The 27,464-nt window shown below is 35.8% G+C and overlaps 1 protein-coding gene across 1 annotated transcript in view; it reads right to left on the reverse strand.

The window, feature by feature from the left end:
- CCDC73 (coiled-coil domain containing 73) overlaps positions 1–27,464 on the reverse strand; it is a 127,195-nt gene that overhangs the window by 17,380 nt on the left and 82,351 nt on the right. The window contains exons 9-13 of the mRNA XM_058688564.1: positions 15,837–15,965; positions 15,276–15,335; positions 14,028–14,132; positions 5,630–5,740; positions 1,307–1,441 (exon numbers count right to left, since the gene is read on the reverse strand). Of these exons, the coding sequence (XP_058544547.1) occupies positions 1,307–1,441; positions 5,630–5,740; positions 14,028–14,132; positions 15,276–15,335; positions 15,837–15,965 (540 nt within the window). The remainder of the gene's footprint in view (positions 1–1,306; positions 1,442–5,629; positions 5,741–14,027; positions 14,133–15,275; positions 15,336–15,836; positions 15,966–27,464) is intronic.

Raw genomic sequence — 27,464 nt, forward strand, 5'->3', positions numbered from 1 at the left:
ACGCTTAATGGGCTGAGTCACCGAGGCACCCCCACTGTCACCACTTTTATTCTACATTGTACTAGAAGGTCTTAACTACTGCAATAAATTGAGAAAAAAATAAAATTCACACAAAGCAGAAGGAAAGAAAAAAATATCCTTAAATTCACAGATGACACAATGTACACAGAAAACCCAAAAGTTAGGTTTGGGTTTATTGTAACTACCATTACAATAAATTTAAAAGGTAATAGGATACAAGGTCAATGCACAAAAATCAAATTTTACTTCTATATACTAGCAAGAAACAATTAGAAAATTAATTTTTAAAATACTGTTTATAATAGGATCCTAGAACATGAATTATTCAGGGATAAATTTCACCAAACATTTTAAAGATCTACACAATGAAAATGACAAAGCATTCCTGCGGGGTATTAAAGAATGTCTAAATAAATATAAACATGGGGCACCTGGGTGGCGCAGTCGGTTGGGCGTCCGACTTCAGCCAGGTCACGATCTCGCGGTCCGTGGGTTCGAGCCCCGCGTCAGGCTCTGGGTTGATGGCTCAGAGCCTGGAGCCTGTTTCCGATTCTGTGTCTCCCTCTCTCTCTGCCCCTCCCCTGTTCATGCTCTGTCTCTCTCTGTCCCAAAAATAAATAAATGTTGAAAAAAAAAATTTAAAAAAAAAAAAAAATAAAAAATAAATAAATATAAACATATGCCATGTTCATGAATTGGAGGACTCAATAGTTAAGATGTCAATTTTTCACAAATTAATCTATAGATTCAACACAATACAAAGTCCCACAGACTTGTTTTTTAGAAATTGACAAACTGATTCTAAAAATTATATGGAAAGCAAAGAACGCAGAAGAGCCAAAACAATTTTGAAAAAAAAAAAAAAAATTGAAGGATTTGCACTACCACATTTTAAAACTTCTTACAAAGCTATACTAACAAAGGCAGGGTTGCATATTGACTTAATGATGAACATATAATCAATGGAACATAATAAGGCATTCAGAAATAGATCTATACATATATTAGATCAATTAACTTTCAAAGAACATACCAATGTAAAATGAGAGAAAAAAATGTCTTTTCAAAAAATGTACATGTTGGAACTGGAAATCCATGTCCAAAAAAATGACCCTCAATCCTTATGTCATACTGTACACAAAAATTAACTGAAAATGTATTATAGACCACATGCTTATACTCCTATTTTAAATTTGAGACACTTAAAATATAAAGCAGGAAGAAAACTATCAGTGATGGTCCTAATTTCTTTCAGTTTTGTAACCACAAAACACTTGAATTTTACCTGAAAGTTCTCGTTTTCCTCAAACTTCTTCTGATGACATAATTCATTGTAATGTTCTTGTAACTTAATATGAGTTTCTTTAAGTGATGATAACTCATTTTTAATCTCATTAATTTCTCCAGTAAGTTCTTCAGCCTAATATAAAATTTAACCAAAAATAGTTGTATAAGTGTGTTTTATATGAGAATGTTTTATTAACACAAGTTTTTGGAAAAAGTAAAAAATAAAAAAGATGACAAAAGTAATTAATATCAAGAGCTACCATTTATTGAATTGTGCTGAGTACTTAATAAACATAATTTTATACTTATAAAAATCCCCAATTTACAGGTGAGAAATGTAAAGCTCATAGATGTTTAAGTAATTTGCCTAGATCAAGTGGATATAGTCAGGATCCAAACCCAAAGCTAAATCTAGTGTTTGTATTCTTAACTACTATATTAAACTACCTCTTGTTACAAATGAAAAAGTATTATTCTTAATCATAAAAGTTCTATAAAAGTTATGCCTTTATTGCTTTTTCGAAGTTTTATTTTATTGTTGCAAATTAGACATACAGATTTTAACTCTACTGAAGAGTACTGAGCATTAGTACAACAATAACTGACACTTCAGCCTAATATTTATCTATAAACTGGGCTTTCACTAGCTATTTAAAATGTCATAATCTTTTTCTTGGGGGAATACTCTTTCACGGGAACCTCAAATATAAGACAAAGTAAGTGCCACTGAGTCCCTACAGAAGCTAACAGACATGAACTCACCTATTACTTTCCCTTCGTCTCATCTGTTTTTAACCTTTTAAAAATCTATCTGTGCAAGGTACTTCTCTTCCAAGTCTCAACTCTCCATGAGTTCTTTATCCCATCCTTTCCAATCTCCCTCAGAGCCTACCTCCAGCACTCATCTCCTCTCTGCTGCTTATTTACAATCCTTCCCAATATGCCAGCATGTTCTCCTCAGCCCACAAATATGATCTTCTCACATTCCTAATTTATTTTTATCCTTGACCCATTTACTGTCTCTCTCACTTCTTAAAATAAAAATCCACACTTGCTACTTTCAAATTCTAACCTCCCATACTCCTTAACAATCTGACTTCTATCCTCATTGGTCTACAGATCCCTCCCCCCAGCCCCCGCTGGCAGATATCACCTGCAAATTAGCAAAAGGATTTTTCCCAAGTTTCATACCATTTAACAGCTCTGTAGCAGGACTACGTTGCCTACTTGTTCTTGGAACAGCCTCTTTTGTTTTCATGGTACTATTCTTCCTCTCTCCTCCAACGTTGCTCACTGTTCTTACCAGGCTCCCCGTCCCGCCCTGCCCCAACACACACCCACCCTACTCTTTCTTCCATAGGATTCGTCACAAGTCCTCCACTCCTTCCATAGATGATTAGAACCATACCTTCAAATTTCATCTTCATGCTAATAAATCTTAAGTCTGTATCTCATCTCCCAACCCCTCTCCTTAGATTCAAGTTTTCTAAATGCATGGTATGCATTTCAGGCTAGATGTCCTGCAGGCAGTATAAATTCAGCAGCTTCCAAATTAAACTCATTTTCATCTACAAATCTTCTCCTTCCACCTTCCTTATGTCAATGACATTATCATTCTACTAGTTATACTAATCACAGAGTCATGTTTGACTCCTTTCCCCTTCTAATACTTGTATGTAAAATGTCACTTAACTCTGCCAATTCCACTTTTAAATGCTTTTCGTATCTACTCCTCTTCTCTGTTCTCACTACTGTTGTCCTCACTGAGACCATCATAGGCTCAAGGTTAGATTATTTACAGTGTTCCTCTTACTGGCCTCTTTCCATAAAGCCATCTTCCATTCTGTTGCAAGAGTTATTTTCCTAAAAGATCTATGTCGCTTCTCTGCTTTAATATTCTCAATGGCTTCCCTTTACTTATAAAATTCAACCTCCTTAGTAAGGAGCCTTTTGAAAGATGATCTCAACCTATTTTCCAATGTCACATTTCACATATCCTATGCTTTATTCAAATCAGATTACTCATCACCCTTGAAGATGCAGTTTCACACCTCCATGATTTTTCCCATTCTTTACTAAGTGGAATGCCAGCAGGATGGAAAGAGAAGTGTAGGAAATGGACACATATTGTGTGGTGAAACCCTATTTATCTTTCCAGGCCAAACTCTAGTGTCATCTTTTCTCTAAAACTTTCTCCAACCTAGCTAAGTGATATGATTTATTTTGTACTTTCACAGTAATTTGTTAATACTACTTAAACTACTCCATGTTACTGTGGTTAATTTCATAGTTATCTGTCCCTTTTAGAGTGTGAGCTCTTTATTAATCTAAATTTATTTTGGGCATTTCTGAAAATCCAGTACCTGGAATGGTACCTAACACAGTAGATGCTCAACAAATGTTGTGAATTGAATTCCTTTTATAACCAACCCCTTCCACTAAGTATTTTCTGAACAACCTCATTAATTGTCTTTTGTCTATGTATATCCATTAACTATATAACTAGTCAAATGCAAACAGATGCATACATGTTCTTTATAAATTTCAATGAATTTTAACCGTACTATCTAATAATAGTCACAAAGTTTTATTTGTACGGTATTTCTTTTACTGTTGTTGTTTTGGAGAGGGGTGGAAATAGCAGTTTATATGATTCCATCTTATTTTTGTCAGTATCTTTTTAAGTTTTTAAAAACCCATCTTGATACAATCCTCTAGCAACACCTGCACTGTCCTTCACTCAAGAATGGTGAAAAACTTACAAAGAGATAGAAATACAATTAAAGAGTAGATCTGACCTCCCACTCAAGAAAACTCTTATATAGAACCATAGCAGCTTTTTCTTATTTAACTATGTTTTGTTTAGTACTAAAGCATATGGAAGTGAAATGATTGTAGAAACTAAAGAATCTTAAGACAAAACCAATTTTATACAAATTTACAGATGGAGGCCTCACCTTATTGAAACTGCTTATTTTTTGGAATTCAATTGATTTTTCCTATGAGAAGGGCATGGTTATAGTTTCAGGGAAAAGGAATGTCTTATTTTCTTAGGGCAACTAATCTTTTTGCGGGGGGAGGGGTATGGTTGACATAGTTAAGTATATTCTCTTTTCACTTTACAGTTTTCCTTATCCCAACAGTATCATTTCCAAGGTTTCTAAACATCAGGAATAATAAGGAAGTGTTAAGATGAAATGTGAATTCGCTTAAGCTAAAATGAATGTTACTATGCTTCTTGCTTAACAGTAAACTTTACTTGTACAGAGAGTAAGCATTTTTTAGTATTCTGATACAACTAACTACAAATACTTTTTGAGATTTGGATAAACCTTATTAAATTCATCAGTGAAGACTTGATCTCTCCAAAATACAAATTAAGAGAACATGTTAGCTGCAAATGAATTGAAAAATCAAGAGTTACTTATATAACAATTTATATCAAAATCTATAAAATGTTTATCAACCTGGTACTCAGATATATATATATATATATATATATATATATATATATATATATATATTAGTATAAAATATATTACATTATTATAGTATTAGAAAAGTATAGTGTAATTAGTATAATAGTCCAAAACATAATCTTTCTTTCCCAAAATATAGTTTCCATAAACTCATCATGACTTTCTATTGTGTGAATTCTTTTGAAAGAATTGAATGGAAATGAAAATACATATTAAAATAGAATCATCAGTTTTGGGGCCCACCAATATTTAAAGTGAACCTTTATATTTTACAATTTTAATTTATACCATTTCATACTTTTATTATCTACTTTACTAAAATGAAAATTTAGTGTAAAATAAATGGATGTGGTTTAAGGAAATATCTATGTTTATAACATATCAATTCTTTATGATAAAATGTTAATACTATAGAACTCAAATACTGTACACGTTCTAAACATGGTTTTAATACATCTCAACAAAACTGCTACTAATAATAGTACCTATATAATTATTTTAATAATTTACTAAAATACTATGCAATTATTTTATGAAAAGGTAATTAATTTTTCTCTGTCACATAAGGGAAGTCATTCAAATTATATATATCAATATTTATATAAATATAAATATACACACATGTATATGTGTGGTTTTTCAGGCATGAAAGCATTACAGGAAATTTTATTAAATTTAGCTTTTCAACAGCATTCACTTCTTGGAAACACAAGTGCAAGAAGAACATGTGTCTGATTTTATTCCTATATGATTTTTGCAATATTTTCTTAGCATTTAATAGTTATTTTAAATGTCTACAACTATTTAAAATATTTTAATATTTTACTATTTAATAAACCTACATGCTTTTTCCAAGTTCCCAGTGCTTTCTCATGCTCATTTTGAAGATTAAGGAACTTTTCTTCATTTTCTTTTACCTTCTCCCTTTGCAGCTCATTATCTCTTTCAAGGGTCTGCAATAAAATTAATTATCCAAAAAATAATCAATACCACATTAATGAATTTTGATGTGTTTTATGTTGCTTGGACCTTTGCTTCTAACATGCTGAAAGTGCCATACAGATCAGTGATAATGTGCTATCTCAACAATAATTTTCATAAATTAACAGAAAGGTGCTTATAGTTTAGTTAACAGGAAATAGGGGGAGGTTATGAAAAAGAAATGGCTATAAAAGGGTATAAAAACATTGCCATTATTCAGTTTCACTGCATAAGTTTTAATGTACTGAAAAAGTAATATAAAGTACAGCACTGAAAAATATGAAATGTAGCATAATCCAGCCCAACTCTACTACAAAATTTTAACTACCACAGAACATTTTTTCCATATCTATTTATTTTAGAAATTAACTAGCTAAAAAACCCTTAAATACAATTTTAATTTTTAATTTAAAATTAACACATTTTTAGTACAGCTTCAATATTTACCATATGAACTCATTACTTCATAAATTAACATTAATATAATCACTACACCCCCTCCAAAAAAACCTTTAAGACTAAAAAATACTGTTTTCTAAGACAAGGATTTGAAACGTATTAAATTATTGTCACCAATATTATTAGGTTTCTTCAATGTCTGCTGATAATCCAAGTAAACTTCTGTTAAAAAAAATAGTTAAGAATTCTACCTACATGTCTAATACATCTGGAATTTTTAAGTTTATTTATCATTAGGAAAGCTATGTATGTTCAAAGTAAACATTTCAAGCCACACAAAGGATATAGAAAGAAAAGGTAAAGTATTCCTCTATCAGCTCTCCAATTCTCCTCCCCAGAGGTAACCACTCTAGCAGTTTTTTGTGTTGCCTTCCAGAAGTTGTCTCTAAGCATACTAGTACATAAAATATGTCTTTTCAAATACAGATGAGACCATACTATACATATTGTGTTCTTCTGCAATCTGTTTTTTCTTAAAAAATGAATATTTCTTGCTTACTTTCCATGCCATAAAGTACAGATCTATCTCATTTTAAAGGCTTCACAGTATTCTATTTAAACGGTATCCACCTGTTCTCAGTTGCATCTAGAGTATCAATACACAATGACATTATTATGCAAAATTATGGAAATAGCTAATAAAAAGCATTTTACAGTTTAAACATCAAAATTCTCCTTTAGCACATAAAGAGCATAACTGCACTTTAATAACTTTCAATGAATACCTATTTTGACTGCCTCTACCTCAAGATAATGTAAATATATATATTTTTAAAGGTTTTTTATTTTTGAGACAGAGAGAAAGAGAGTGTGTGCCTATATGCAGGGGAGGGGCAGAGAGGAGGGTACAGAGGATCTGAAATGGGCTCTGTGCTGACAGCGGAAAGCCCGATAAAGGGTTCTAAGTCACAAACGGTGAGATCATGACCTGAGCCAGTCAGACATTTAACCGACTGAGCCACCCAGGAGCCCCCGATAATGTAAATATTTTTATAGAAGTCATGTGTTCCTCTTAATTTACATGGAACATAATAATAGAACAGTTTCTGAATATTTACAATGCATATATTTAATAGATGCTTACTATTTTAACATTCTGACAAATACAGTATCTATATTGATAACTTTCAACCAGCTTTTTAATACTTCATTCTTAATATGAACATGTAGTTAAGGATCACTGGGCACTTGAAGAAAGTGATATTTTAGAAGATATACAAATCAAAGTTTAGAAGATATGTGAGAGGAGATACTACAGTATCTATCCTAATAATAATAAATGACCAAGAGCATTATGTTCTTAAAACAGTGTATTACATATGTCAATCATTTCTTGTCCCAACCCATACCCTCATCTAAAAGAAACTACCTATATCAGATATTTTCTCAGTTTCCACTCTTTGGAGACTTTCCATTCTTCCATTACAATTTGGACCTATTGCTCTTTCAGTCCACTACACTGATCAGGTGATCACTGAGGATTTCCTTCTCTCTTCTGGGATGGGTCTCCAGTTTCCTAGATCCTATTGTTTCCTCTTTCCTGGTTTATTCTCTTGTCTTGGTAAAGAAACTTTCCATTACTTCTTGATAAGGGAGATACAGGATGCTTCTTTTGTTGAGGACTTAAATGTCTGAAAATATCTTTATTCTACCAATACATAGTGATTTGTTTGGCTGAATACAGTACAATTCTGCTTTAGAAATCAATTTCTCTCCAACCACTGAAGACATGGTTCTATTATCATCTATCTTTCAGCACCGCCAGTGAGAAGTCTAAAGTCATTATGTTGCCATTCCTAGTCTTAATCCTTTGTATATGACCTACTTCTTTTTTCCACAAAGAGTTTTAGAATCTTCTAAGTGTGTATTCAATTTCATAATGATAGGTATTGGTGTTGAGCAAAACAAACTCAAATTCTTCAGTTCTAGGTTACATTCTAGTAATTACTTCTTTGGTCATCCCTTCTTCATTTTCTCTGTTCTCTCTCAAACTCACTAAATCTCAGGCACTGAACCCCTAATATTCTTTCCCTCCTGTTTTCCATCTTCTTGTCTTTTGGTTCTACTTTCTAGAAGATTATCTCAATATTATCCTCCAAACTTTGCACTATACTTTTTATGTCTCCTAAAATATTTATTTTAAGGGTTCTCTTTTATTCTATCAATGTTTCTTTATAGACTCCTAATTCTTGTTTTGTGGATTAATAAATATATTTCTCTTTACTGAGTATATTTTCTTAGTTTCTCCAAGTCTTTTTCTTTTGTTTTCTTTTTTTTCCATCTCCCTGTTTGTTTTGCCTGATTTGCATGGTGGAGACTTTCTTCACTATGCCTAGTGATCCTTAACTGCATGTTCGTATTAAGAATGAAGTACTAAAAAGCTGGTTGAAAGTTTTGCCAAATGATGGGCTTCACTGTAGGTTGATCTGGCCGAGCTAGTTCACTAGGAGAGCTTAACTGCAGTAGCTACAGTCTTTTCTCTTGAGCAAGTTAGTTTCCCAAGAAAGGAATCTTCCATTCTCCTGCCTGGAAGTGATAAGGCTAGCTGTCCTCTAAATGGGGAAACAGAGCAGGGAGGGCTCAGATATCAGTATTTAGACTTCCCACTCTGTTCTCAATATAAAAGTCTCAGTAGCATATTGGTACAGCATTTGGCACTTTTAAATATTCCCACCATAAGCAGATTCAAAACTACCATTAGTTTAACAAGCAGCTCACAAATGACAACAGCTCTGACAACCAGCAATCCCTACTATAAGCGGTCACCAGCAAACCACTGGATTTCCCAACCTGTTGTCCCTCAAACTCTCCAGTGTAAATCTCCAATCTTCTGTCAACCAGGAGACAGGCAGTGCCTTTTTGGGCAAGGTAGGAAAGAGAATTTGGAGGTATGATAGCTTCTAGCTTCTTATATAGAAGCCTTTGGCTTCGGGTGCACACCAGTTTCTAGAGGCACACGATGCTTGCAATTCCTTAGCATTTTTGCACCTTTGCCTTGGGTTTCTACTTTCTTTCATTTGCTAGGTAAATTACAAATTTTCCATCTGGTTCCAACTTTCTTTAAAAAATTTTTTTTTTACGTTTATTTATTTTTGAGACAGAGAGACACAGAGCATGAACGGGGGAGGGTCAGAGAGAGGGAGACACAGAATCTGAAACAGGCTCCAGGCTCTGAGCTGTCAGCACAGAGCCAGATGCGGGGCTCGAGCTCATGGACCGCGAGATCATGACCTGAGCCGAAGTCGGCCGCTTAACCGACTGAGCCACCCAGGCGCCTCTGGTTCCAACTTTCAAACCTTAATTTTTATTGTTTCCTTATATACTTGTCCTTGTGGACTTACTGTCATCATTATTTCAGTTTTAGAAGGAAATAGAAGTGAATGTGTGGGTTCAATTCAACATGTTTAACCAGAAGCCTGGATCTGGCAATATCTGAACTTACAAAGATTCTGAATTTATTCATTGTTAATCATTCATTAATTTAATAAAATTTAATGAGCTCATACTCTGTGCCAGATACTCTTTTAGCTCTTATGCTAAATGCATGAAAATGTTACTGCTCTCATGGAATTTACTCTTTCAGAAAATTATTTGTTATTATTTGCACCTGGATTAACAAATCTGAAAAACATTTTGAAAAACTCGATATTGTGGAAAGTCAAAATAAACCATCTGTTAATATTTTACTATACCAAAAACTAAGTAACTTATTCTGGTTAATACTACGACTATAGGAGCAAACTAAGTAAACTATTCTTGTTAACGCTAGGCCTATAGCAGTATAACTAGACTCATATCTAGACTAAACTATGATTAAATTATAGTAGGAAATATTGTCTATCATGGGAATTCAGGTCTCTATGCTCCAAACTACTATTAAAAAATGAGACAGATGACAGCATGATTGCAGAGCACTGAAAAACAGTAGGCCATTATGAAGAGTAATGATCCCTTTTAATACAGGTGGAATTAGAATGCTCCTTGAGAAAACACTTGAGATATCTATGCAGCATAATCTGCAGCAACAGTTCAACATTAATATTTTGTTATACTATATATCAGTGGTTCTCCAACACCAGTCTGCAAACAAGTACTGATCCATGACAAAATGTCACTAGTTTATGGCAAAAAAAAAAAAAGTCTTTATAAATCATCAAATGTCTTTTCCTGTAAAAGATTATCTTTATTCTGAGATCATATCCTTAATATGTGGTGTAAAAATATTCTTTTTTATAAAATGAAAGTGATGGTAGATGGTGCTTATTTTCAATGTTACTTATAAAAATAAAAAGCTGACAATTCTATCCTGTTCTTGCCAATACTTTGCATGAAATTTCTGTATGACATCTAGTTTCTCTACATACTATCAAGGCTCAAATAATAGTGGTACTAGTTACAGAGAGAGGCACCTGGATTATCTAAGATATTAGCACTTATAGTTAAAAGATTTTGGAACTATAGTTAAGGTCATGATTAATTCAGTGCATATATATAAATTTATATTAGTATATATTCACATGTTTCTTATACACACACACACACACACACACACACACACACACACACATATACACTTCACACCCAACAAAATTAAGCAACACAAAAACATTGCGTTTAGAACTCATGAACAGCAATTTAAAAGTTGTAGTTTTCAAATAACTGATCTAACAAAAGTGGCAGCTCTCATTGATCTAGGAAGAATACTAACAATGTAATGTAGAGATAGTGCTGGAGCAGAACTCGGACAAAAATTTAAATTGAGGATTGCCACTAATTAAGAAGCCTTGAACTATACTGCTTACACTTTCCGGACCTCTAGTTCATCATGAAATGAAATGATTGGATTGGCTGATTACTAATATTTTGTTCATCCTAAAAATCTATTTCAACTCCTCTAAGTGGACTAGAAAACAGTCCTGGTAACTGCTACTCATAAAGAATTTGGGTAAATTCTATCCCATGTTTCTTGCGATAAGGTTTAAAATATTAGAGAAAGTCCCAGCTATCTATCTGTAGATAAGTAAAGGAGGTGGGGGATACTTGCTTATAGCTGGACTTTCAGAGATTTTTCACTAGTCTTACTGGAGGAGGTGAAGAGGTTAAGAGGAAGGAGGAGTTTGACTCTGGCATACCTCTTCCCTCTCTCTCTTCCAGGTCTAAATTGTTTTTGTTTTTGTTTTTGTTTTAAGTTAATTTATTTTGAGGAGGGAGAGGTGCAGAAAGAAAGAGAGAGAGAATCCCAACCAGGCTCCGTGCTGTCAGCTCAGAGTCCTGCAAGGGGGCTCAATCTCATGACTGTGAGATCATGACCTGAGCCAAAATTAAGAGTTGGATGCTTAACTGACTGAGCCACCCAGGAGTCCCTCCAGGTCTAAGTTTTATAATATGAGGGGCAGGCAAGAGAAATAAAAAAGCCAAAACTCTCTTTACATAATTAGTCATAGAACATCAATGATGAGGAGACAACTCTGGCATTGTTCAGGTTAAGTCTGGCTCCAGTCAATGATGATGAATTCAACATACTTTGTAGGGCCCAGTGCAAAATTTAAAAAGCACGGAAAAGGTGATATTGAAGGTATGAAAATACAAAACTTTTTCCTTCCTTCATGGTCACTCCCCCTTTCTCTCTCTCCCTATGAGCTTATCATGTCATCGTGCTTTTTACTTTCTATTTAATGTCATGGGCCCCTGGGCAAAGGGATACTCATAGGGCAAATTCAGATCCTCACAGATGCCTGAGGGCCTCACCGTACAACTCAACACTAGTAGATCCACCAGCTACTGAGTTCTGCCTCCTGAAAGCTGCTGGACCCATGTATGTCCTGGCTGGGGGTGAGGAAGTCAATCTTCCTGTCCCATGGGACCTCTGCCCCAACTCATGGCAGATGGGTAACCCCCAACAGATTGCAAATGCCAGGCAGGGATACATCTCAGTACCTGGATTGAGGACTCACCCCCTGCCAAGTCACCTACCTAATGTGCCAAGGTATTGCCAACATGAGACAGATGATGCTGCAGACATATGCAATGGACCCAGACCCTCCCTGCTATATCTAGCCCTCCACCAAACATAAAGAGCAACAGTAGAACACAAACCTCTCCCCAGGAACGTGACCACAACAGTGGTGGAGCAGAAGCAGAGATGATGAGGCCAGGCAGGGCCTAGCATACCAAAGTATGGCAGAACCAGCAGCCAAAAATTCATCCTGAGAGGCAGTAGGAGACACAGCAAAGCCTGAGCTGAGGCTCCAAGACTCCAGTGCATGCTCCATTTTCCCATCAGACTTAATTTACAAAACATAAATTTAAAGATGAAAATTTCAAGACAGTGAACACAGAACATTAAACCTGAAGCAAAAAGCCCTTCTGAGTATGGATCCCTATGCAACTGCACTGGCTATATACCCAGGAAGTTGGCCTTGGCCTCTGTGGATGGTGGTCTTTCCATGGGAAGTGATCGTAGTTTTCTCTTTTTTTTTTTTAAACTTATTTTTGAGAGAGAGAGAGAGAGAGAGAGTGAGAGAGGAGGGGCAGAGAGAGAGAGAGAGAGAGAGAGAGAGAGAGTATCCCAAGTAGGTTCTGCACAGGGCTGGAACCCACAAACCGTGAGATCATGACCTGAGCCCAAATCGAGTCAGATGCCCAACTGACTGAGCCACCCAGGTACCCTGTGATTGTAGTTTTCTTGAAAAATGTTCAGCTTTACCTTCATTTCCAAGATTTCCTTCAGAGGAACACAAATATCTTCCACTGGCCACCCCAGTGGAACATGTCCCCACCTCCTTCTCTTGACTTAGACATCCAATCACTTGGCCAGGGGGACACAGAGCAATTTCTGCCCTTCCACTAACCTCCATGTTCCTTCATGTGGAACCAAGAAACCACCAAATGTCTCTCTTCTGCACCCTTACTGGGCCATACAGTATTGGAACAAGCATAATACATTTCAAGCCCCATTGGTAAAGATCACTTCAAAAACTTTCCTCCTTGAAATTTCTGGAACATAACTGTGCACTAGTCTATATGCTCTTGGTATAATTCCAAACTTCAAAAAACATATGCCAGTTCTTCCACATGAACTTATCACATTTTATTCTACTGCCAACACCAGAGTGAACCTTCAAGTTTTTACAGCATCTCAAGCATCCATCCACAAAACAAGATGGCACTTTCCCCTTTTTGTACCCCAATCTTTACATGATTTTCACATAGACTCCTTCACTTAGCTTATTAGGGGAAATGTATGACCCCTCCCAACTAGGGATGTAATAGAAAAGCCTCTCTTATGGAACTGTTACTCCCAAAACATCAGTGACCATAATTTCTTCCTCTCTCCATTTTTTTTTTTAAATATGGAAATAAGATGATGGTGTGATTGCTGTGATAACAGGGCCAGTTCTACCTAAACCCATGAAGAGGGGTCTGCCTCAATTTCTGGGAGTTCACTGACTGTTCTCTTAGAATATGGTGACACTTATCACCTTCTATTTTCAGTTTTGGTCTTTGCCACAATTCTAAGACAAAGAAAAAAAATCTCATCCAATCTGTTACAAAATTAAGTCAGATACTTGATAAAACTAAACACTTAACTAGTGACTTAAATTTAAATTAAAGAAATATATATATACACACATATATTCATTACTTTAGACATTGATACCAAGTTGGTGAAGAAGGCCGTATCTTACCCCTAAAATTCAAAATGATCCCAGATAAAGTTGGGCAGATAAATGCAACTAAACAGGTAAAGCTCATTAGATATAAATACACTATATCTATATCTATGTATCTATATACAACCTCATTATTTTCTTTCAACACCTTCAACTCTGCTTCCAGTTCAGTATTAACTTCAGTTTGATGCTGAAGTAACTGCTGCATATGTTGGAAAGAAGTGATGATATCCTTTAAAAGAGTATAAATATATTAGTTGAAAAAATTTTGTAGGTATGTTTCTAAATTCATTCTTAAAGTACTTTTTCTAATTTCTTAACTTATTATCTTTATAGTTTAATTTAAATACCATAACAAGATACTGAAATAAACTAATAGCATATTTTACTAACTTAATATCTAAAATAACTTGTATAATTTCTTACAAAGTACTATTTCCAAGAGTTCTTCAAATAATTAACAAAGTTTTTTGAAATGGACCATGGATTATGAGACACTACTGAAAAATGTGAAGAATTCAAAACAAAAATTATTGTTGGCTTGTCTTAAAAAAGGTAAACATATCACTACTAAAATGTCATACTGCTAACGGGCTAAAATGTCATGATATGCATTCATAATGAAATGGAAGAAAAGCAGAAAAGAAAAAAAAGAAACAGAACTTTTCTTTCATGGACCTTTTTTTTAAATAGAAAAATTATAAATATCAAATAGATTTAAATGAGAGTATAACATCCTGTAAATGTATGCTCTAAGCATACACACATTTCAGTAATTACCTGCTAGGGTACCAATGGTCTAAACTATCAAGGAAAAAACTGATTTATTTTTATCCTTTTTATTAATTAAATATTGTAATATTTTCCCAACTTTATTCAGATATAATTGACACATAACATTGTGTAAACTTAAGTTGCATAACATGATGATTTGATACACGTATATAGTGCTAAATAATTACCATAAGATTAATTAACATCTCTACCACTTCACATAATTCTGATTTGTGTGTGTGTGTGTGGTGAGAACATTTAAGATCTACTCTCTTAACAACTTTCAAGTATGTAATACAGTACTGTTAACTAAAATCATCATGCTGTACATTAAACCCCAAGAACTTGCTCATACTGTAATTGGAAGCTTGTCCCCTATGACAAACATCTTCCCATTTCTCTGATTTGTTTTTTAATGGGAGCATATGTGAGACCTGATTATAAAGGTTCACATGTATCCATTCAAATGACCCTGAGTGCTTACTATGTGCTAGCAACTGACCTACACATGATTCCATTTGTTACTGAACTTGTTTATTTCTCACGTTATATCAGTTTTAAAAATATTTACTGGCTTCCAAAATATCTTATGATTGCTTGCCTGTTTTTCTTCTTGAATATGTGTAATCTCTTCATTAATCTTCTTATTTAATTCCAATTCCTTTAAAAAATTGAGTAATTTTAAAGTTATGACATAAAATTCAGAGAATTCTACATTTAATTCAGTGCTCAACAAGTTTAGGAGTGTCATGACCCCTTACCACCCCAGAGTACCAACATTTGTTTGCTGGGGAAGTAGTGGTTCTAGTGAAATAAAGACTGTATTAGACACCCAATACAGGCTGGTGTACAAATTTATAAATATTAATGCTAAAAAAACTACAAAACTTCTGATCTCCAAAAGCTTTTCTGGAGACACCAATGTACCATAAGATTACCTGACACTACATTAAAGTGGAAATAAAATGGTTATAGACAAATTTTATTGTCTTAAATTCTTGCTGATAATGGCAAAAATTACCTAGAGTGAAAAATAATTCATAATACCTTTTTTTACTAGATATATTAACTTTACAAAGGAATGCTTTTATATTATAATCCTGAAATTCTCATAAATTTTACAAAAACAATTATATAAACATGAATGCATTTAATTAAATACCATGTTGAATCTTTCTTGAAGTTCTTGAAATTTTTGTTCTTTAATTGTTAAATGGATGTTTTCTTCTCCTATCTCTTGTTGACATGTGACCTTGGACTTTATCAAGTCTGAGGTAACTTTTTTAAGTTCCTTAACATAAGAAATATAAACAGAAAATTCAGTATAAACATTTCATCACAGCAAGGTACTTTTCTGACAGTTTTAAAGACCATTTTAAACCTATCATTTAAGACAATATTACTGGTCCATCAAGGTCTATTTCCCCTAGTTCTGTTGCAAGATAATTAGCCAAGGTGGGAATGCTATTTTGTGGCTATGACCATAGACACAATGATACAAGGATAGAATGCAGGATTTTTTCCTCTTAAAAAGAGCACACAAACCAAATGAACTAACCAACCAGAAGTACGGTGCTTTTATTTATTACTTACTTAACAAAAACCTTCTGAGATAAAAAAAAGGAAATAAAAGATTATCAGTTTCCAAGTTTGTTAGCATCTAATAAAAGTTTCTGTAAGAAATAATCACAATATAATGTGATGATTGCTAAAGTATAGGAATGCACAGAAACATAAAGAAAGAAGGAGTTTGGTTGAGGGCATCAAGAAGGCACTATTAGGAAAAGCGGTTTATGAATGGAGTCTTCAAAGATGAATTTGCAAAGAAGACAAAAAAGGAGTACACATTCCAGACAAAAAGATTCTACACGTACAAACATGCAGAAACATAAAAGAGCATGGTATTTTTCAGGGAACCAGAATAGGATATAGTTGGAGCTTATATGTTATGGGTAAGGGGGAGGGGTAGAGTATTTGTGATTGTGGCTAGAAATTTGACAAGATTCAAATTTTGAAAGGGATTTGTGGGCCAAGATAAAAAGTTTTAATTTTATCCTCTAGTCAATGAGGTAATAATTAAAGGATTTGGGGGCACCTGGGTGGCTCAGTCAGTTAAGTGTCTGACTCTTGATTTGGGCTCAGGTTATGATCTCAGGGTCATGAGATCTAGCCCCATGTTGGGCTCCATGATGGGCATGGAGCCTGCTTAAGATTCTCTCTCTCCCTCTCCCTTTGCCCCTCCTCCCTCTCAAAAAAAAAAAAAATTGAAGGATTCTGAGTAGGAGAAAGACATAAGATTTGTAACTCAAAAAAAACCTCTAGCATCACTGCAGATTATTAGAATCGCAGGGGATATAAAAGAAGTCTTCATTTGTGAAGTTACATATCCATTGAGCTTAACAGATATCATCCAAACACATTATAATTCTGAAATACCAACTTCTGAATTGGTGTATAATTTATTATACTGCTGTTCTGTGTATACTCACTATATTAAACACTCAAGAATGTGATTTCCACATTCTTAACTACACAGTATCTGAACTCCCTTTGAATTCTGGTCTACAAGAGTCCACTGCCCACTAGAGAAGCCAGACATGGCAGATACTAGCTTTATGAGCATGAGGCCAGACTGTGCTAATCAGATACACCTGTCCTGGATATTGGATCAGAAACTAATACCACAAAGAACAAGAACTGTTGCAAATCCATCTGTTGGCAGTCTGCAGGGCCAATGCTAGTAACATCAAGTTTCCATGGGTAACAATGACACCACAGTAGCGTAGCAGCATCATTACAGTCAATAGTGACAACATACAATACTCAGGACTGGAAGTTGATTTTATGGCATGCTCTTCAATACTGCATAGGTTCCCTTTCTGACCATTTTCTAAGTCTGAGATGACCAACATCTAAATTCCTTTGCTGGGGCAACTGGGTGGCTCAGTCGCTTGAGCAGCTGACTTTGGCTCAGGTCATGAGCTTGCACTTCGTGGGTTTGAGCCCCACATCAGGCTCTGTGCTGACAACTCAGAGCCTGGAGCCTGCTTTGGATTCTGTGTCTCCCTCTCTCTCTGCCCCTTCTCCACTCACTTGCACGCGCATGCTCTCTCTCTCTCTCTCCTCTCTCTCTCAAAAATAACCATTTAAAAAAGTTTTAAATTCTTTTGCTGACAAAATCAACTTACAGTTAAGAATCCTAATACACTTCAACTTTTAAAAGATGGTATGTAATGAAAAATGCTCACCATCACTCATCATCAGGGAAATACAAATCAAAACCATAATGAGATATCACCTTACACCTATCAGAATGGCTAAACTCAGGCAACAACAGATGTTGGCTAGGATGCAGAGAAAGAGGAGCGTTTTGCACTGCTGGTGGGAATGCAAACTGGTGCAGCCACTCTGGAAAACCGTATGGAGGTTACTCAAAAAAATAAAAATAGGACTGCCCTATGACCCAGCAATTGCACTACTAGGTATTTATCCAAAGGACACAAAAACGCTGATTCAAAGGGGTATGTGCACCCCAATGTTTACAGCAGCACTATTGACAATAGCCAAAGTATGGAAAATCCCAAATGTCCATTGACTGATGAATGGATAAAGAAGATGTGATACATACACACACACACACACACACACACACACAATGGAGTGTTACTAGGTTATCAAAAAAAATGAAATCTTGCCATTTACAACAACATGGATGCAACTAGAGTGTATTATACTAAGCAAAGTAAGAGAAAGACAAATATATGATTTCACTCATATGTGGAATTTAAGAAACAAAACAAATGAACATAGGGGAAGGGAAGCAAAAATAAGATAAAAACAGAGAGGGAGACAAACCATAAGAGACTCTTAAATACAGAGAACAAACTAAGGGTTGCTGGAGGGGTGTTGGATGGGGTGATGGGCTAAATAGGCGATGGGCATTAAGGAGGACACTCGTTGGGATGAGCAGTCAGTGTTGTATGTAAGTGATGAACCACTAAATTCTATGCCTGAAATCATTATTACACTATATGTTAAGTAACTTTGATTTAAATTAAAAAAAAAAAGAATTTGTTAAAAAAATTAAAAAACAAAAGACTGTAAGAACTGAATAAATAATAACAACTCTTCTGAAGGGAAAAAAAAGTTCATTAGGGTGGTAAGACTACAGGAAATTTTTATTTTCTTCATTGTACTGATTAGTATTTTTTTCAAAATAAACACATTTCTCACATATCAGAGTACAGTATATATACATATATGTAGTATAATATAGTATATAATAGAATACAAAGCCATGGAAACAGGTGCAATCACTTAGAGTTATTAGTTAGAAGACAGAAGATGGCAAATGACTGAGTCCTAAAGAACTCCAACACTCATGGATTAGAGAAGAAGCTAATATTAGAAGGAAGTACAGTCAGCTGAGGTAGGTGGAAAATCAAGAGTGTAATATCAAGGAAGCTGAAAAAGGAACAGCAGAAAATAGTGCTGCCAAAACTTCCAGAGTTCTTCATGTTATAGCTTCAGCTGCCCAGAGAAAACTTCACCCAATCATAACTCAATACCTAGTTCAAAATCCAGAAGAAAGGATTAACTGGCCTTAGTTCACATGTCCCTTTTAGATATGTGCACTGCCTAAAATGACTGCTAAAGTAAAACATGGGTCAAGAGGGGCGCCTGGGTGGCTCAGTCGGTTGGGCGGCCGACTTTGGCTCAGGTTATGATCTCGCGGTCCGTGAGTTTGAGCCCCGCGTCGGGCTCTGTGCTGACAGCTCAGAGCCTGGAGCCTGTTTTGGATTCTGTGTCTCCCTCTCTCTGACCCTCCCCCGTTCATGCTCTGTCTCTGTCTCAAAAATAAATAAATGTTTATAAATAAATAAAAAAAATTTTTTTAAAAACATGGGTCAAGAGACAGGACTTCATGCTTAGAAAAGCAGGCAAGTTAATGGCTGGTACAAAGAGAACAATCAGCATATACTGAATAATGAAAGAAGTCTGAACAAAGAAGGCAGGCCTTGAAGAATGAGTAATATACTGGATTTTCTCCATTTGTCTCTCCTGACTCACTCTCCACCCTTTCTCCATACTGCTCTGTCCCCTGTGTGCTGATATCTGTGGACGTAGCAGTTTTTCTTGCTTCTGGCTGGGTTCAATCTCTGGAAGGCACCAGTAAATCAGTATCCTGGGAAGACAGACAGATAGAGGTATTTCCCCAGTTTTCTCCCTATATGGCCACGAAATGACAATAGCTCTGTACCTTTGCCAAAGGTCACAGCTTCTGAATTCAGCTTTCTTCTACAGCTGTGCCTATAGCTCTCTCCAGGTTCCCAGTAGCTGCTTCCTTCCCTTTCCCATGGGGTTTATGTGGTATAATCATTCCCCCACTGCTTCTATCGCTGTGGTGATTCATTATCCCTGTTGGTTCCCCTGAACCCTGCCCATAACTTTGTAAACAGCTTCTTCATCAAACTTTTCTCTTTTACCTATTCCAATGTGCCATCTGTTTCCTGACTCAATCCTGTTTAATACAAGTAAACTGAGAGAAGGCATTTCGAGTGTGGACAGGAGAAATGGAGGGGAGCAAAGGCAAAAAAAGAAAGGCATAGTGAAGAATTATAATAATTGCAACAAAGATTTTTGCATTAAATAGAACAGAAGATGCTTAATAAATAGTAGGAAACAATGCTGAAGATGTAGAATGTGGCCAGACTTTGGAAGTTCTGGAAGGCCAATTAAAGAAGTATGGGACTAAATCATATGTTGGACACCTATACTTACATAATGTTATATGTCAATTTGTCTCAATAAAGTAGAAAACATTTGGGACTTGATTCATTAGGCAAAAGAGAAGTTATTCAATCTATCGTTCCTTCTATATATACTAAATATCTAGCACGTCCAGCACATAGAAGCAATGCATTACACTAGTAACCTAATAAAGTTAGTTTGACAACAAAAGTGAATAAAAACCAAATAAAAGAACTTTGGCTAAGGGGCTGCTTTATTAATCCAGGCATGAGATGATAAATGTCTATATTACTGAGAAATGGAGAATGGAATATATGAGATATTTTAAGATATAATTGAGTAGACAAAGGGAATGAAGGAAAAAAATTATTCCAGAATATCTAGGTGAAGCTAGGAGAAATGAAAATGAAAACCATAAAATGTGGAAGAGAAAGCATGAAAATGGAAAAGAAATGGGAAGTCTACTTCACTGCTGAAATAGATAAAAATGTATTTAAGACAAGAAACAAGAGGTTAACGATCTGAGACTATCAAGCAAGCGAAAAAAGCACAAATCACTAAGCCTGAGCCAGAAGTTGTTATTATTTATATTGATATCTTTATATCTATATAGAGATATAGATATAAAAGTCTTTCATTCATGTTTTTTTTCAAATTATAAAAGGCTACCCATGATAAATTCCCCCAAATGAAGTTCCAATGTCCTAGCAATGGTTCATCTTCACTGTCAGCAAGAAGATTTCCTTTGAAAGGAGAGTTGTATGAATTTGGGGGATGGCCGGGGCAGAGAGGAGGGATGTTGAGAATGAAGAATCAATCCAATATGTGCTCTGCTGACCCTGAATTTACAATAAGTCATAGAAAGAGATGACCCTTCAGGTAGCTGAAAATATAGAACTGATATTAAGGGAAATGTGAGGCTGGAAACGTAAAGTCATCTGCATGAAGTGAATCACTGAATCACAGAATATGAGCCAACTCAAAGAGATAATACGAGAAAAGAATAACAGAGACCTTAAGATAGAACTTTGGAGGAATGGAAGAAAAATGATGATCAGGGAGCCAAAGGCATTTGTAAAGAACTTTAAAGGGCACCTGGGTGGCTCAGTTGGTTGACTGTCCAACTCTTGATTTCAGCTCAGGTCATAATCCCAGGGTCATGAGACTAAACCCCACATTGGGCTCTGAGCTGAGCATGGAGCCTGCTTAAAATTCTCTCTCTCCCTCTGCCCTTCTCCCCAGCTTGCATTCTCTCTAAAATAAAAATAAATAAATAATTCTTTTAAAAAAGACACTTAAAAAGTGAGTTTATCACACAGATGATATAAAATGAACCATTTTACATTTTAGACATTGAATATTTTGCAAAACACAATATTCTGTAATTAAAACACAAAGTGTCAGCAGTATCAGTTAGGATGCTTTGGTTACAGGTATCAGAAAACCATATTTAAACCATCAAATACTAAGGACATTTATTCTTCCACATAACAGGGAGTCCAAAGTTGAGCAGGTTCTTCACTTTTATTCAACATAGTACTGGAAGTCCTAGTCCCAGCAATTATACAACAAAAAGAAATAAAAGGGATCCAAATTTGTAAGGAAGAAATAAAACTCTCACCATTTGCAGATGACATGATGCTATACATAGAAAATCCTAAAGACTCTACCAAAAAACTACTAGAACTGATAAATGAATTCAGTAAGGTCACAGGATACAAAACAAAAACAGACACAGAAATCTGCTGCATTCCTATACACTAATAATAAAGCAGCAGAACGTGAAATAAAGAAAACAATCCCATCTAGGTGCATCTGGGTGGCTCAGCTGGTTGAGCATCCAACTTCAGGTCATGATCTTGCAGTTTATGGGTTCAAGCCCCACATTGGGCCCTGTGCTGATAGCTCAGAGCCTGGAGCCTGCTTCAGATTCTGTCTCCCTCTGCTGCACCCCTGCTCACACTCTGCCTCTTTCTCTCTCAAAAAAATAAATGTTAAAAAAAAAAAAAAAGAACAATCCCATCTACAATTATACCAAACACAGGGGCACCTGAGTGGCTCAGTTGGTTAAGCGCCTGAGTCTCGATTTCAGCTCAGGTCATGATCCCAGGGTGGTGGGATGAAGCCCATGTTGGGCTCTGCACTAACAGTGCAGAGCCTGCTTGGGATTCTCTCCCCCTTTCTCTGCTACTCCCCCACTCCTGTCTGTCTGTCTGTCTCTCTCTCAATAAAGAACAACTTTAAAAAAATAGACACATAGATCAATGGAACAGAACAGAAAACCCAGAAATAATTATATGGTTAAAGGGCTCTTGGGTGGCTCAGTCAGTTAAGCATCTGACTTCGGCTCAGGTCATGATCTCACAGTTCGTGGGTCCAAACCCCATGTTGGACTCTGCACTGAAGGCTCAGAACCTAGAGCCTGCTTTGGATTCTCTGTCCCCCTCTCTCTCTCTCTGCCCCTCCCCCACTTGTTCTCTCTCTCTCTCAAAAATAAATATTAAAAAAATAAAAAATATATGGTCAAGTAATATTTGACAAAGCAGGAAAGAACATCCAATGAGAAAAGTCTCTTCAAAAAATGGTGCTGAGAAAACTGGACAGATACATGCAAAAGAATGCAACTGGACCACTTTCTTACACCATACACAAAAATAAAATCAAAATGGATTAAAGACCTAAATGTGAGACCTGAAACCATAAAAATCCTAGAAGAGACCACAGGCAGTAATGTCTCTGACATCAGTTTTAGCAACATTTTTCTAGATATATCCCCTGAGGCAAGGGAAATAAAAGCAAAAATAAACTATTGGAACTACATCAAAATAAAAAGCTTCTGCGCAACAAAGGAAACAATCAACAAAATTAAAAGCCAACCTACAGAATGGGAGAAAATATTTGCAAGTGACATAATTGATAAAGGGTGAGTATCCAAAATATATAAAGAACTTATAAAACTCAACACTCAAAAACCAAATAATCCAATTAAAAAATAGGCAGAAGACATGAACAGACATTTCTCTGAAGAGAAATTTAGATGGCAAACAGACACATAAAAAGATATTCAATATCTCTCATCATCAGGGAAATGCAAATCAAAACTACAATGAGCTATCACCTCAGGCCTGTCAAAATGGCTAAAATCAAAAACTCAAGAAACAACAAGTGTTGGCGAGGATATGCAGAAAAGAGAACAGTAACCATTGTTGGTGGGAAAGCAAACTGGTGCAGCCACTGTGGAAAAGAGGCGGGGGGGGGGGGGGAGGGAGGGGGAGAGAGAGAAAGAGAGAGAGAGAAACTAAGAAACAGACTCTTAACTATAGAGAACTGATGGTTACCAGAGGAGAGTTGGATGGGGATAGGTGATGGGGGATTAAAGAATATACGTATGATGAGCACTAAGTAATGTATATAACTGCTAAATCACTATATTCCTGAAATATGACACTGTGTAGTTAACTGGAATTAAAATTAAAAACTTATTTAAAAAAATTAAAAAACTAAAAGTTGGGCAGGTTCTTGTGTTGGTTGATTCAGGGACTCAATGACTAGGATATTTATTAAAGACTAGGTATTATCAAAGACTAGGATATTTTTATTTCTCCACTTTCCATTCCTGGGACTGTCTTCATTGTTCCACTGTTGAGACTATAGGAAGAGGCCAATATAGGTACTGCATAGCAACTGTGTCTTCCTGGAACCCCTGAAGAGTAAGAAAATTTTTCTTTGAACCACTTCCTGCTGGCCAGAACTAGATCACAAGCTCATTCGTGAACCAAACACTGGCATGGAAAATGGAGAGTATATTAAGTGCCTTAGAGACAGACTGATCATATAAGGTGGACTGGATATTGGGGGAATTGTCACAATGTCCACTACAAGAAAAATTTCAGCTACATTGTAAAATATACAGGTTGTTTAGACTATTACTTACTACAAACATTACATAGTACAATAGAGGATAAATGGAGAGTATTTTTTACAAGCTGATTGACCTTAAGTAATTCACCTACTCCCTTGAGGTTTTGGTTCCCTTTCCAAAAAAAGGAGAGATTGGATCCAGTTAATGGTTTTTAAATTGTGCTCTGAGAAGTCCTAGAGGTTCCATGGAGACCCTTCATGGCTACTAATAGAGGAGAAAGAGCCCCTGGTATATGTCCAGTGTTCCTCCAATGCTTCCTTCAATCACAACAGCTCTACCTTATTTAGCTTAACATTGAGCTCCCACATCTCGCACTGAGGGTTCAGCAGCTCAAATAAAGACAAAAACCAGATTAGATGATCCATATGATTCCATGAAATTTAGAGATGATCTGAAGAAGATAGTCTGGAGAGAACCAGATGTTATAGAAATAGAAAATAGTTCAAGTGTGAAGGGAGAAAGAACAGTTGATGAGTCAGAAGGAATTTCAGACTTTATTATCTGATAAAGGAATTTAAAGGCAAATGATGCTGTGTTTCAGTGGTCTTGAAAGGCTATCCAAATAAACCACCTATAGTTTGTAGTACAAAAAAGCTGAATCCGTCAAAACTGCCTTAATCCTTACCAAGTAACAATCCTATAAATTTCTATGGTGTGTTGGACTTTCTGAAGTGTTTTACCATGAATTTATTGTTTTATATTTATTTCACATATATAAAATAATAAAGGCAGAAATCATTATGCTCATATTTAAAAACAAGAAAATAAAAGGGGGAAAGAGAAAAGCAACACCCGTCCATATACATCTGGGTCAAGTACCTCTTTGAAATGACTATAGTTGAAAGGTATAGCTTTTTTTTAAATTTTTTTTTAACGTTTATTTATTTTTGAGACAGGGAGAGACAGAGCATGAACAGGGGAGGGTCAGAGAGAGGGAGACACAGAATCTGAAGCAGGCTCCAGGCTCTGAGCTGTCAGCACAGAGCCCAACCTGGGGCTAGAACTCACGGACCGTGAGATCATGACCTGAGCCGAAGTCAGCCGCTTAACCGACTGAGCCACCCAGGCGCCCCGAAAGGTATAGTTTTAAAGAAAAAGATAATATGATGAATAAAGATAAATAGAATAAATGAGAAATATTATGCAGGGAATTATGTGTTGGCAGGAGGAGACAAATGGACTGGGTGAGGTAGTGAGGACTGAAGGACTAGAGGTAAAGAGAACAACTTTGAGAGTGTAATAGTACAGATGATAGAAAACAATGCTCTGACTGGAGAAAGAAGAGGGCCAAATGAAAGAGCCCAAAGGAAGCAGTATTTAATGATAAAGTTTCAAGGTAAGGACATATAGGTCTATAGATCTTTATAGTCAAGGCATATAAGGAGCTGGTATTTCAGGAGTATTAATAGTTAACAATTTCCTCTTTTAACAAATATATGATTTCTAACGGGGAATAAGAAAGCGAAGAAACTTATGTGAATAAATTGCTTATACTGCCATTACTATCAGTAAAATGGTTCTAATTGTACATTCTGTAGCCAAACAGGTTCCAATCCTGGCTTTAGGTAACTTATTTAACTTCCTTCTGTATCAAGTTCCTCATCTGTAAACTGGGAATATAATTTTTTAAAAACCAGCAAAGTGGGGGCGCCTGGGTGGCTTGGTCGGTTAAGCGTCTGACTTCAGCTCAGGTCATGATCTCTCGGTCCGTGAGTTCGAGCCCCGCGTCGGGCTCTGTGCTGACAGCTCAGAGCCTGGAGCCTGTTTCAGATTCCTTGTCTCCCTCTCTCTGACCCTCCCCTGTTCATGCTCTGTCTCTCTCTGTCTCAAAAATAAATAAACGTTAAAAAAAAAATTAAAAAAAAAAAAAAAAAAACCAGCAAAGTGCCTGGTGTGTAATACTCCATGCAATGTGTACGTTGAGTATCTACTATGTGCTAGACACTGTAACCTATTATTACTACTAAGGTGAACCTAAAGGATTCTAGGATTATTTTCTCTACTTTTAAAATAGTCTGAATTCTTAATAATGGTATAATTAAATATCCTTTTATTTATTTAAAGAATTAAGATTCCTTCTTTCACAGCTAAAAACAATAAGAATTTTCCTGTAGACCATGAGCTCCTCAAGGAAAGGTGCCATGTTTTACACTTATCCCATAGCAGCTTAATACATTCAGGAATCTAAAGGGAACTAAACAGGGGCACCTGGGTGGCTCAGTCAGTTAACTATCTGACTTCAGCTCAGGTCATTATCTCGTGGTCCATGATTTCAAGCCCTGCATCAGGCTCTGTGCTGACAGCTCAGAGCCTGGAGCCTGCTTTGGATTCTGTGTCTCCCTCTCTCTCTCTCTCTGCCCCTTCCCCACTGTGCTCTCTCAAAAATGAATAAATGTTAAAAAAATTTTTTTTAAATAAATAAAAGGAACTAAACATTATAATGACTCTAATAAGAAAAAGTGATGAACATGATTATGAAAAAAATGTGACTTATCTTTACCTAAAATAAGATTTAATGAAATCAAATGGGATCAGATAGGATTGAGCCCTGCATCAGGCTCCTGGAGCCTTTAGCCTGCTTAAGATTCTCGTTCTCTCTCCCTCTGCCCCAGTGTATTTTTTTGGCTAGAAAATAACCTTGACTGCTGTAATCAACAGCCCTAAATTTGTGACCTTAAAATAGGTTAATTCTTCACTATAAGTACAGATCCAAGAATATGCTAGAAAACAACAATTACAGAAATAAGATGGTATAATAAAACATTACTCTAGAACTAGAGGGTCTTTGACTTAACAAACTTATTGAACAAAACAATGTATTGCTCTTATTATTTCCACCCTGCATAAACATTTAAAAACAACAGGTGGGAGCTAAACTGACTATGGTTACTGAAGGGTATTAAAAAAAAAATCTAGTAATTTCAGCAATTAATTTAATTTCTTAAAAATTTATGGGATGCCTGAGTTAAGCATCTGACTTCAGCTCAGGTCATAATCTCACAGTTTGTGAGTTCAAGTCCCGCATTCAGCTTTGCACTGACAGCTCACAGCCTGGAGCCCGCTTCGGATTCTGTGTCTTCCTTTCTCTCTCTCTGCCCCTCCCCCACTTGTGCTCGC

Source organism: Neofelis nebulosa, chromosome 10 (genome assembly GCF_028018385.1).
Source record: "Neofelis nebulosa isolate mNeoNeb1 chromosome 10, mNeoNeb1.pri, whole genome shotgun sequence".
Lineage (NCBI taxonomy): Eukaryota > Metazoa > Chordata > Mammalia > Carnivora > Felidae > Neofelis > Neofelis nebulosa.